This window comes from Lepidochelys kempii, chromosome 4 (assembly GCF_965140285.1).
Source record: "Lepidochelys kempii isolate rLepKem1 chromosome 4, rLepKem1.hap1, whole genome shotgun sequence".
In the NCBI taxonomy this organism is placed as follows: domain Eukaryota; kingdom Metazoa; phylum Chordata; order Testudines; family Cheloniidae; genus Lepidochelys; species Lepidochelys kempii.
Genome location: NC_136383.1, coordinates 89,150,540 through 89,163,308, shown reverse-complemented (window position 1 = coordinate 89,163,308; position 12,769 = coordinate 89,150,540). Strand labels below are relative to the sequence as shown.

The 12,769-nt window shown below is 40.4% G+C and overlaps 1 protein-coding gene across 2 annotated transcripts in view; it reads left to right on the top strand.

Moving 5' to 3' along the window:
* The window catches only part of PDGFRA (platelet derived growth factor receptor alpha), a 47,878-nt gene that overhangs the window by 28,097 nt on the left and 7,012 nt on the right, over positions 1–12,769 (top strand). Inside the window, exons 13-21 of one of the 2 annotated variants that reach the window (XM_073342018.2) lie at positions 3,238–3,342; positions 4,580–4,690; positions 5,010–5,163; positions 5,671–5,837; positions 7,415–7,530; positions 7,955–8,077; positions 8,671–8,782; positions 11,650–11,749; positions 11,873–11,978. In XM_073342018.2, coding sequence (XP_073198119.2) covers positions 3,238–3,342; positions 4,580–4,690; positions 5,010–5,163; positions 5,671–5,837; positions 7,415–7,530; positions 7,955–8,077; positions 8,671–8,782; positions 11,650–11,749; positions 11,873–11,978 — 1,094 coding nt within the window. Of the gene's footprint in view, positions 1–3,237; positions 3,343–4,579; positions 4,691–5,009; positions 5,164–5,670; positions 5,838–7,414; positions 7,531–7,954; positions 8,078–8,670; positions 8,783–9,108; positions 9,280–11,649; positions 11,750–11,872; positions 11,979–12,769 lie in introns of those variants that run through there. The other variant, XM_073342020.2, reaches the window with a different exon arrangement.

The window sequence follows — 12,769 nt, the reverse complement described above, 5'->3', positions numbered from 1 at the left end:
GGTAGAAGGCTGTGCCTTCAGGCCAAAGAAGCCCAAGATTTCAGAGAAGTGAGAGCTCTTCTTTGCCCTGTGCCTTGGTAGTAGATGAAGACTTGGGGAGAAGTTATGCTATGGGGAACAAACATTTATAGAGCACATTGTAAATAAAGCACTGGGTGATGAATTTGCCACTCGTGTGCGTGAGGACTGTTTGCAATAAAAATCCCAGGGGAGGGAACCCTGTTTTGTGAAAATAACATATAATGATGGTGCTTAGATACTATAGACATGATCAGCTAGGACTACCTGAGAGAGAGAAATTATACTGCAATAATCTGATTAATGTGTTTGAACACCACTACCCTCTGCTGGACATAATCGGAACTGCCCTGCTATGTGTCATAGGCCTTCCACCGTTAATAGCTAATTGACATTCGTCTTTCCCTGAAGTGGTAGGGAATAATGTTTTTGAGTACCAAGATTTGAATTCTATCCCTGCTGGTCCTGTGGATTTCTGAAGGGCCATGGTGTATGACATAGTGACACTCATGATCTCCTAGATGGCCACTGATTTGCCACAATAGTCTTATTAAAAATCCAGTGCCACTTTGACTGCTGAAGCCAGACAGACTCATTATTAATGGCTTTGCTCTCATTCCCAGACTACCAACAAGATTTAAAAATATGGCTGTCAAGAGAGTAAAAAAAAGTAATTGAGCTGTTAAACAATAATAGAATGCCATTTATTTAAATATTTTTGGATGTTTTCCTACATTTTAAAATATATTAATTCAGTTACAGCACAGAATACGAGTGTATAGTGCTCATTTATATTTATTTTTATTACAAATATTTGCACTGTAAAAAACAAAAGAAATATTATTTTTCAATTCACCTCATACAAGTACTGTAGTGCAATCTCTTTATCATGAAAGTTGAACTTGCAAATGTAGAATTATGTACAAAAAATAACTACACTCAAAAATAAAAAATGTAAAACTTTAGAGACTACATGTCCACTGAGTCCTACTTCTTGTTCAGCCAATCGCTCAGACAGACAAGTCTGACTGATAATGCTGCCTGCTTCTTGTTTACAATGTCACCTGAAAGAGAGAACAGCCGTTCATGTGGCATTGTTGTAGCTGGTGTCACAAGACTTTGTGGCTGGTCACGTCTGGCTGTTTGGGGAGGCACAGCCTCCCCTCACAGGCCCTCCATACAATTTCCGAAACCCGAAAAGTTTTCCCGCCAAAAAGTTTTCCCGCCCCTCAGGCCAAAAAGTTTTCCCGCCCCTGATGTAGAGAAATAGAAGAATTCATTCTCCAGGGCTGTTACTCTGGCACCTTTATAGTAAAAATAAAAGAAAATGTATAGTCTAATTGGGGGTTGCCAGTCAAGGTCTCTGTACCAATAGCATAAGGAGCTTTGCTCTGTGGCAGATGCAACATCCAGCTCTAAGCAGTTAACTCCCACCTGATATCAAAATGCAAGTGTAAAAGACATGGGGAGCAGGACTTAAAAAAATACGTGAAGAGGGGGTGAAAAGGGGAAATAATAATTCCCTGACATTCAGGAAGTGCTCCCACTGTTCTCCACAAGCCCCCAGATTTAGCGGAGATGCCAATGAGGGGAAGCCCTTCGCATGCTCACTTTACGATATGATTGTGGGCGGAATTGGAGAGTGCAGATGACAAGATGAAACCGCACCAGCAGCATGTTTTAAGGGGCTGCATCCTGCCATGTGGTTCACAGATCTGCAATCTGAAAATGTTCCATTGCTAAATTACACACTTAGGATGGCGGAAACTTTGTAGGAAGCTTCTCACATCCTGACTGGTAAGGGAACCTATTGGTGCATAGGAAGCTGAGAGAAAAAATTCTCATATTGTTTTGTAACCAAGTTGTGAGAGACCTTAGGAAGGATTATAGTTAGGCCAGCACTGACCAGTTTTGAAAATCCCATCTTTCCTGTCTATTTTGGTGATACATGCATTTTTTGGCTGGAATTTTCATATAGGAGTTGGTCTATTAATTACAGATAGGCCATGTACTGTGGTTAAGATAAACAGTAGCTTCTCCGGAAGCATCATCTCCAGAAGCGCAGGAGAGGGCAGGTGCAATATATGGCAGATATGTATAAATCACATGAACATTAAATGTTGCAGTGTTGTATTTTCTGATAAGAACGGAAACCATCTGACCTTTTATTTGTACTGTTAGTAAAAAAAAAAAAAATGTGATCAGGAATGTGATCACATACTGACATCTGCAATTTATGAAATCCATGGAATTTACTAATGTGGGTGTGTTTTTGCATGTTGCATATTTCATTAAAAGTCTGCCTCAAGCCTTCATATCCGTTCCATACACAATTCTTCCCCGTACTGAATCCACAACAGAAGACAGAATACGCTAATTCACAATTTTTGTCTGAACTGATTTGTGGCCAGAATAAAGTGGGTTAAACATGGGCTGTGTTAATACAGCACTTGGAAACTGTCATAAAATCTATTCCTGCATATGAAACACATTTGTATATTAAACTTCAGAGGACTTTTCCCTCATGTGTAATCCACATATATTTTAACTTCTCTCAGATTGTTGATAGTCCCTGCTTTTGTATTCTTAAACTGAGCTGGTACCACCATCAAATCTATCCTATTGTTAGAGCGTGGACATAACGATCTAAGGCACTCTGCTGGCTATCCTTTAGGTTGATAGTTCTGTATGACATGATAACTAATGACAGTAATGGCATCAAACTGATGACGGAGAGTCAAATTCAGCTATGGGGTAAGCAGGCACAACTCAGCTGAAGTCAGTTACACCACAGCAGAATTTGGAACAGAGAATTTAGATTAGACATTAGGAAATCAATGTTCTATAGTTAAAAGTGTTCAGCCAAAGGATTAGGATAGTGGACAAGCATGATTTAAACAGGGAGTTTCAGTGATGTCACCTCCTGCCCTACAAGCTGATTAATAATGTGCTCTTGTCCTCTTGTTTACTTGGCTTTCTTTAGGAATATTATTAAATCCAAGCAATTCTTTTTAATTTCTTGTCCTTTTCTGCTTAATTGATTTCTATTGGTGATAGGAGCAGACATTAATAATAATAATAGTTTTGGATGAATAAGTATGCTCAGTCTGCATAAATAACAACACATACCAGCAGCATTACATAAAGCGCAATGGCAGCAGAAACTGAGATAAGCTATCGTGCAACTGTTCATTGAACAACAAACTCTATTGTCTGTAGGTCGAATCCTTGGTTCAGGCGCGTTTGGGAAAGTTGTTGAAGGAACTGCATATGGATTAAGTCGCTCTCAGCCAGTGATGAAGGTAGCTGTGAAAATGCTGAAACGTAAGTGATCCTCATGGTGTCAGTATCCAAGCCAGGTGCTTCAAGCTGATGCAGGATTATTAGCATTGTCTTAATTTGTATTTATAATTTATCCCTACATATTAGAAGATTCTATCTTAATTGCATTGGCTTAGACATCATGATAACTCAGAAAGTTTGGAAAAGGATAAATAATCATCATCTTTCTGAACAGATTAAAATGATACCATGGTGCAACTAAGTAGAATCAGTCAGGTTCTCAGCGAGAGTAGATCACTTGAGTTCCACCGAAACTAAATCAGCTTATGCTATCCGAGGAGCTGACCCAATGACTTTAAAAGACATTTAAAATTAATGTCTACAGCATAAATGTGGTAATGTTCATCCTTCACACAGGAAAGAGCTACATTAGCGGTAAAAAGAGTAATAAACATTTGGAATCTAATATCTCTATTTTTGTAAGTATTTCTCATAGTGGTGCTCTGACATGAGCATAGAGGTCTGGTGGTTAGCACTTGCGTATATAAATCTTACAAGACCGATTGGTTGGTGCAAGATTGGAGGGATTGGACAGAAGGATTGTGGGCCCCTGATCCTAGGGCTGTCTGGCTGCCAGTCTGAACCTGCATAAAAGAGACTTGCCGCAGGGCTGCCCTACTTTATTCCAGTTTCCAATGGCCATTTCAGCCAGCAGGTGCTGTCAGGGAGTAGGGATGCTCAGGAGGGAGCTTCTAAAGAGGCTCTGTCAGGGCTTAATTTGTGCCAGGGCTTGCCAGGGCTGAGCCCCAGCACCTCTGGGCTTGGCAGTCCATAGACCCTGGGTTTGCCGTGTCAGTTATGAAAATAAAACATCTCTTGAGCCCCAGCACCTAACTGCTTGAGCCTGACACCTCTTTCATTACAAATTAAGCACTGGTCTCTGTGCCACTTGGAGGTTCACCCACCCATGGATGAATCCCCAAAGGGTCAGCTAACCTGGGATTATGACTGCTTCGTACCACAAAGAAGGGCAAACAGATTGGGCCCACTAGTGAATTGGATCAATTGAGTCTTTATTAGTGACTAGTACTTCTCATTAGACCTTCAGAAATGCCATCACCAGATAAAGTGCAAAGCCCTCCTTAAGTGGCCTCCGTATAAATGTTTAAACCAAGCAAGCAATGTATCATATTCAATAGTTGTATTAACTGAATGATATTAACATTTTTCAAGAACAAGGATCATTGACCATTAACTGAACTATTTATTTTTCTGACAGCCACAGCTAGATCCAGTGAAAAACAGGCACTAATGTCTGAACTGAAGATAATGACACATCTTGGGCCCCATTTGAACATTGTGAATCTCTTAGGAGCTTGTACTAAATCAGGTAGGTTTGTCTAACACAATATCAATGTTTGCCAAGCAACTAAAATTGAGCCTGTAACCACCCCAAATTAGAATGTGCCAAGCAACTAAAATTTAGCATTTAACGTAGCCTATATGTTGAGCAAGTACTTTTAAAAATAAATGTGAGTAAATGGATGCCTGATAAAACTGCCTATACATACCAGTAGTTATACTCACTGCTCAACAAACTGACATGCATAATCCTTAACACTCTGTCCCCTGTATATTTAGTTTTCCATTATCTTTTCATTGACATATATTTTTTATCATCAAGGTATTATTTTGCCTTCTTTCATTAGGTCCAATTTACATCATTACTGAATACTGCTTTTATGGGGATTTGGTAAACTACCTGCATAAAAACAGGGATAATTTCCTGAGCCGACATCCAGAAAAGCCAAAGAAGGACTTGGACATTTTTGGGATGAACCCAGCTGATGAAAGCACAAGAAGGTGGGAAAGGACAAAAAGGATTATAGTTTGCCCATTAAGGGTATGATGTTACAATGCAAATCTTCATTTAGGCAAATAGCCCCATTGACTTGGCTATATGGGTTTTCTTGGCAGGACTGGGCCCTATGAAAATTGTCTGAATGAATGGTGTACTTTGATCAACTGTAATATTTAAAATAAATGCCACAGGCAATAATATTAGCTCAGTTCCTGCAACTCCCATTGAGTTCAGTGGGATGTGTGAGTGCTCAGCATTTGTGGAAATCAGATACTTATGTTTAGACTCCTCTATCCATATTTAGACACGTAATTTCGGCACTCCGCTTTGAAAATATTGGGCATGTTTTTTATTTATTACCATGAGAAGTAATTTTTTATACTTCTATACATCAGAGTGACATGAACAACGCCACAATGAACTATGACCCAGAAGCAGAACCATGAAGATGCCATGTGAAATATGAACCAAATCACTGGGCAATATTGTTTATTTGTTTATTATTTCAGTTATGTCATTTTATCCTTTGAAAACAATGGAGAATACATGGACATGAAACAAGCTGATACGACTCAGTATGTGCCAATGTTGGAACGGAAGGAGGGTTCTAAGTATTCGGATATCCAGAGATCAATGTATGATCGGCCTGCTTCATATAAGAAAAAATCTGTGTCAGGTAACTGCATTCATTGTTGTTAAAAACCATTCCTTCAGAAATGCTTGTTACCTCTGCCCTCCAGTGGAAGGAATTAGAACTACTCCAATATCTGTGGCAAGCTTCCTACGGCTTACCAGGGAGAAAGATTCTCCTTTAGCTCAAGTGATAAGCGCCTATGCTTGTGGAGCAAGAATAATGGAGTTTTATCTTTGCTGCTTCTGCTGTGAAGTTCTCAGCAGCCCTGGTGTGTAGCATGGTGACACTTAGGGCCGGTCTACCTACAGCCAGGATTGACGCTCTGAGATCCATCCACCGGCGGTTGATTTAGCGGTTCTAGTGAAGCCTGCCAAATCGACAGCAGATCGCTCTCCAATCTACCCCTGTACTCTACCCCTGACAAGAAGAGTAAGGTAAGTCGACGGGAGAGTTTCTCCCGTCGACCCTGCGGTAACGCAACCTAAGGTACATTGACTCCAGCTACATTATTCATAGAATCATAGAATATTAGGGTTGGAAGGGACCTCAGGAGGTCATCTAGTCCAACCCTCTACTCAAGGCAGGACCAACACCAACGAAATCATCCCAGGAAGGGCTTTATCAAGCCTGGCCTTACTGACATAGCTGGAGTTGCATAGCATAGGTCGACTTACCGCAGTAGTGTAGACATAGCCTCAGAGTCTTAAGTGGCAAAGGTATTGTTACTTTTGTATGTTTTGCAAGATTCTGATCAATGTGACAGTAATAATTATTAATAATAATAATAATAATTAATGAATAATTTTTCTTTCTCTGTTTCCACTTTCATTAACTGACACTTATGAAAAGGAAAAAAATTCCAGATGCTTTTCTGGATTATGTAACAGGGTGATGAAGGGCAACACATCCCTTTCCTTTCCCCTTTTCTCAGAAACTCAAAGCATTGCTTCCAAAAGAGGCTTGCTCACTTCTGGCTCTAGGCCTGAGGTCCTGAATCATTTGCAGACCCAGAGTTAGTTGGCAGACCAGTGCACTGCTGCTTTGCTCAGGGCCAGGAGGGGTAAATGAATAGCCTAGTCTGCTCTTTGCTGTCATTTTTTTTTTGTTAAAAAAAGAATGATTGCCATAGAATCCCTGATCCTCCAGTGACAGTACTGGACATGTCCCAATGCATACTTGCTGAGAAACATAACAGCGCTCAGCAAAACTGAAATGGTCAAAAATGTACAAAAGTTTTAATGGCATTACCGTCTCTAAATCAATGTCTTGTTTCTAACCACATGTCAAATAGTAAGAACAACTCACGTAATGTAAGTGGCCCTTTCTAACTTAGCCGTTTTCTACAATCCCCTGTAAAAAAAAGTCTATATACAGAATACAAACAAAAACTATATTTAGTATTAGATGTTTTTTCTTTTTTTAAGGAATGCAGTCTGTATTAGTGACTGATGCAAACATGCAACGGGATTATTTATTCCGAAAAGATGGTTTTGGGCCACGATACTCTGCTAAAGTCATCACCTCAGAAGCATAGAAGGTAGAAAGAACTGGGCACTGGTTTCATGGCCTGAATACACTTTTATAACACAAGCATATTTTCCCTCTGCCTTTTTCAACAGAACCAGAAGTCAAAAACCTGCTTTCTGACGACAATTCTGACAGCCTCAGTTTGCTCGATTTACTAAGCTTCATGTACCAAGTTGCACGGGGGATGGAGTTCTTGGCTTCTAAAAATGTAAGTGCCATGAGGAACCAAATAGAAATGGCCTAGTCTTTTTTGGATTTAAAAACCACAACATGGAAGAGTGCCCTTTTAGGGTTCTAGGCACCCTCTCCATTCACTAGAAACACAAGACAAAAGTGATTACAAAACCAAAAGAGCAGCATTTTTCTTCCCCTACCCCATGTCAGCCACCAGTCAGAATAGCCACTTTAAAGCAGAGCTTTCTCACCCCACACTTTCCCAGCTGGCAAGGCCCATCCCCTCCCACAACTGCCCTTCGTGAACGCTGGCTCAATAGGTCGTCCAATTTAAACTGTGCAAAGTCAACAAATTTTGTTTGTTTTTTTCCTTCAGGGAGGGGACAGTGCATTCCAAAAGAAATGGGCCTTCATGGGAATTGGTATCTCTGTAAATGACTTATTATCTCTCCATGCAGTGTGTGCACCGTGACTTGGCAGCTCGTAATGTCCTTCTGGCTCAAGGAAAAATTGTGAAGATCTGTGACTTTGGTCTGGCTAGGGACATCATGCATGATTCCAACTATGTCTCCAAAGGCAGCGTATGTACTTGTTTAATCTTTTTATTTCAGTATTTAATTGAGATAAGTGTCAGTATAATACTCTTGTTAAGGTTCTTCTGGTCAGTGTTTGGTTACACTAATGGACAGTTGGATGAAAACAAGAGAAACAATTTTTTTTTCAGTTAATTCACATGACTTCACAAAGTCTGTTTGAAAGATGAAGAGTCCTTGGCCAGAACTAGTATTTTGCAGGATAAGATTTTAACTGGCAAGTTTTGTGACTGGATGAATTACTAAGGGAATGCCATTGTGATGTAGCATAACATAGCAGTCAGTGACATATTTGCATAAGCAAATCACCAGTGTACCTCCCATATCATGTCCACAAATCAACTGAGTCGCTTGCTAATAAGTTAGCAATTCAGATATTCCTGGATTAGTTAGTCTGAGGAGTAAGTAGAAGCTTTGCTCATAGTCCTGTAACCTCTTCATATTTCCTTGAATAAAAAATATTACTAACTACTTTAGCAAATGTGCATTTATTAAGGCAAACCTTCTTCCTACTGTCAAATGATACATCTGCTGTACTGAGCAGGATTTCTGTAATGATTAATATGTTTATTTTGTTGCAGACTTTTCTCCCAGTGAAATGGATGGCACCTGAAAGCATTTTTGACAATTTGTACACAACATTAAGTGATGTCTGGTCTTATGGCATTCTGCTGTGGGAGATATTTTCTCTTGGTATGTACTATGAGCACTTCTTTACATGCAGTAATTAAGTTGGTTGAGTTCATGCTACATTAAAATAAGAACTGTAAATACTATTGTGACAACAAACTACAGGGGTGAATTGTTGTTATTATTTCTATTGGATATTACTGGGATCAGAGTCCCATTGTGTAAGGTGCTATGCAGACATGAAGTAAAAAGACAGTCCCTGTCCCAGAGAACTGACCATATTGGTTTATGACAAGGTGGGCAGGTTGAAGGCTGGTGCTGTTGATTGCTGCTGACTTTGAGTTGGCTGCTAGTGAGCTGAAAGCCATCCTTGTCTCATTTACTTCCAGTTACTGGACCAAAGGAGAGGGGCAGACTGCATGCTGGGCTCTGGGAAACTTTCCTAGGCTGAAGGAGGTTTAAAGCAAACATGCTCTGGGCAGCAGGGCTACTGGAGCTGGCTGTTTGCACTGGCAGTTCCAAGCAGCAGCAGTCACCAAAGCACAGCTGCACCAGGCATTCCAGTGATTCACTTCAAGTCTGGTAGGAAGAGACCGGATTACATGAGTCTGCCTGAAATTACAATGATGAGAGCGGACTACAACTGTGTAATCCCTATTAAAGAGCCCCAGGCTCACCACATGACAATATCCCTTAAAATGAGCAGAGACTGTTAAACTCTAGAATGGCTTGTCACATAAATACTTCTTAAAACAGCAACAGATGGACGTCTATCAACTGTGTTTATACGGTCCCCAGCACCTTAGTACTTAAGTTTCTCACAATCTTTTAAGATTTCCCAGCACTGCTGTGAGGTAGGGCTGTATTATAACCCCCATTTTTCAGATGGGCAACTGAGGCCCTGATCCTCAAATGTATTTAGGTGCCTAAATTCTTTTTAAATCAGTGGGAGTTAGGCCCCTAAATACTTTGATCTGGGCCAGAGAGACTAATGCTATGTCTACACTGCCCTGCAATGTACCAAAGTGCTGCACTGTAACCCCCCTACATGAATGCTGCAGGTGCAAACTAAAAGGTTCCTAGGCTGCGTTAATGTAATCCTGCAGCGGAGGGCCTATGACACACAGTGGAGCAGTTCTGAGGATAGTGGTGTTCAAACACAATAAGATCATTGCAATATAATATCTCTCTCTCAGGTAGTCCTAACTCATCCATGTCTATAGTGTCCTAGCACCATCTCTATATGTGCTTACATTAATCATTAATATGAACTAGGAACTTTTTAGTTTGCACCTGCAGCATCCACACATGGGAGTTACAGCACAGCACTTTGGAGTGCACTGCTATTCACACCCCCAAAGTCTGAACTGCAGGACATTGTAGACAAGCCCTAAGAGACTTGCTGAAAGTCACCCAGAAAGTCTGTGGCAGAACAGGGAAGTGAACCTGGGCCACCCAACCCCAGGCTACTACCTGTACCATTGCACTGTCTTTCCTTTCTCTCTCCTAGCATAATAAACTTCACAAATATTGCAGATTGATTTTTCTGTAAAGTAGGGCCTGTTACAATTGTTCCTAAAAGACATTTCACATAAAACTGTTGACCATATTAAGCTCTCTTTCTGCAGGACATTAATGTGAGCTCTGGCATGTGTATTTATTTATTTATTTGTATTACTGAAGCACCTTGGAACCTCAATCATGGGCCCCTTTGTGTTAGGAGCTGTACAAACACAGGGCATTAAAGTCATGCTCTAGTTCTATAGAAGAACAGTTTCCAAAGATGTACATCAGAACCTCAACAACTCACGCTAGTCCTGGGGAGAGCCATTATGAATAACTGAATTTTGTAAAGGGCCAGATTCTGCCAGAGTAACGCATGTTGAGTGGTTTCTATTGAGTGCTGAGCTGTTGACATCAATTCCAATGGGATGCCACATGGAGTAACGTGCTGTTCAATGTCAGTAAAAGTGGCAGAACATTGCCCAAAGTGAAAAAATGCAATAAAAATAATCATGGATAATGCATCATGAAATGTACTTTGTTCATTAATTTTGTCAGCTGTAGTTTGGCTTTAATTAATTCTGATAACACTTCATAATATAGTGTTACCCCTTTTGGGCCTGAGCTCTTAGCCAATATTCAGGGCCAGCACCCACTTGATATTGACAACTTGTAGCATAACAACACTAATCCAATTTTTTTCACAGGCAGAGCTTTCATCCAGGCAGATACATTTAGAATAAAAAACATATAAAACATCTGCTGACAAGTAAAAGCCAATAAAAAGAACAGATATTGTACTAGTAAATATACTGTAGCATATGCTGTATAAATAACAAAACCTTCCCAGTACGTTAATACACGCTTTTATAGCACCTGGCAAAATTGGACTCTAATCTCAGTTGGGGCCTTGGGGCATTACAAGCAACCAATTATAATAGGAATAATGAAATCTCACTACAGTGTCCTGCTATTACATCTCTGTTGAGAGATGGAGAGACAACAGAGATTATGAATTATTTTTTATTTAATTTTCAGATTTAGAGCATCAATCCCTAACTCCTGACATATCAGAAGATTTAAAAAGAACAGCATCCAGTTCAGAAATCCAGTACATTGATTAAAGAGCCTTAGAAAAGCCACCTCAACTCCCACCTCCCCAAATCTAGCTCACACTCAGCACTTTCCAAAATTTCAGATAGCAACTAATGCAGAAAATATTAATCAGACACATGAATTGAGCATCATCATAACCCCCCACTCCAATCTCCATGTCCAGCTCATCAAATACCCAGCGGAAGAAATTTGTGGTTTAATGAAGGTCTGCTGGCTGTTTGGTTTTTCGTATATTTAGTCGTGGCTTATTATAACATTGGAAGTATTCAAATAATGTAAAAGAGCCACTTTTGTTGCCTTTTACCATTAAGGTGGCACACCATACCCTGGCATGATGGTTGATTCTTCTTTCTACAACAAGATAAAAAGTGGCTACCGAATGGCAAAACCTGACCATGCTACCAGTGAAGTGTACGTATGCTCTTTTTTGTTTCTCCGATACCAAAACCTACCTCCAGTTGATTTTGTTTTTGTTTCTCTGGCTGTTGATTTTCAACTTCCAGCTGATGAAACTGGTTTCCGTCTTATTTGCAGGTATGAGATTATGGTGAAATGTTGGAACAGCGAACCGGAGAAAAGACCTTCTTTTTACCATTTGAGTGAAATTGTGGAGAATCTGTTGCCTGGCGAGTACAAGAAGGTTTGTTCTCTGGAATTTCCATTGCATTTTGTATCTGTTCCCAGAGGAGTTGTAATTTAGCTGCTCAGGTCATCTGTGCAGTAAGCATGTCATTAAGCCATGTGAATGAAATGCTTCAGATATGCTGTTGCAGTGTATAAGAGACTATAAGGCTATAAAACTAAGGTTGCTGGTGGTAACCAATTTACACTATTACATAAGGGACAGCACTCTCCATTTCCTGTAGGCCCATTATCATCTTAATCCTTCTGTTAACCACAGAGCTGGCCCTACACATTTGCATAGGATTTTTTCAGAAAATGTAAAAATCCTAAAAAAGGCACCAATTCCCCTGTGTGTATAATCTCCCCCAGCCTCCATCAACCCATTCTCCCCAGCTTGAACCTTGATGCCTAGGCACTAATGACTCCAGTTCACACACACACACACACTCCTATCACTCACTCCTGCTTCCCATGCACCGAGCATTTATTAGTGGGTTCCCCCACATGTACATACTTCTGCTTTCCCCCAGCCTTCACTCACTCTTGCCCCTCCATTCTAGGGTGACCAGATAGCCAGTGTGAAAAGTCAGGACGGGGTAGTGGTGGGGGTAATAGGAGCCTATATAAGACAAAGCCCTGAATATTGGGACTGTCCCTATAATATCAGGACATCTAGTTACCCTACTCCATTCGCTTCTGCTGTTCACCCTCACTCCTGTGCCTCCATAAACCTGCTCCTCACTTCTTCACCCCACAACTACCCATTCATTTTTCACTGATGGGCCTCTTACCCCACAATATTCATCC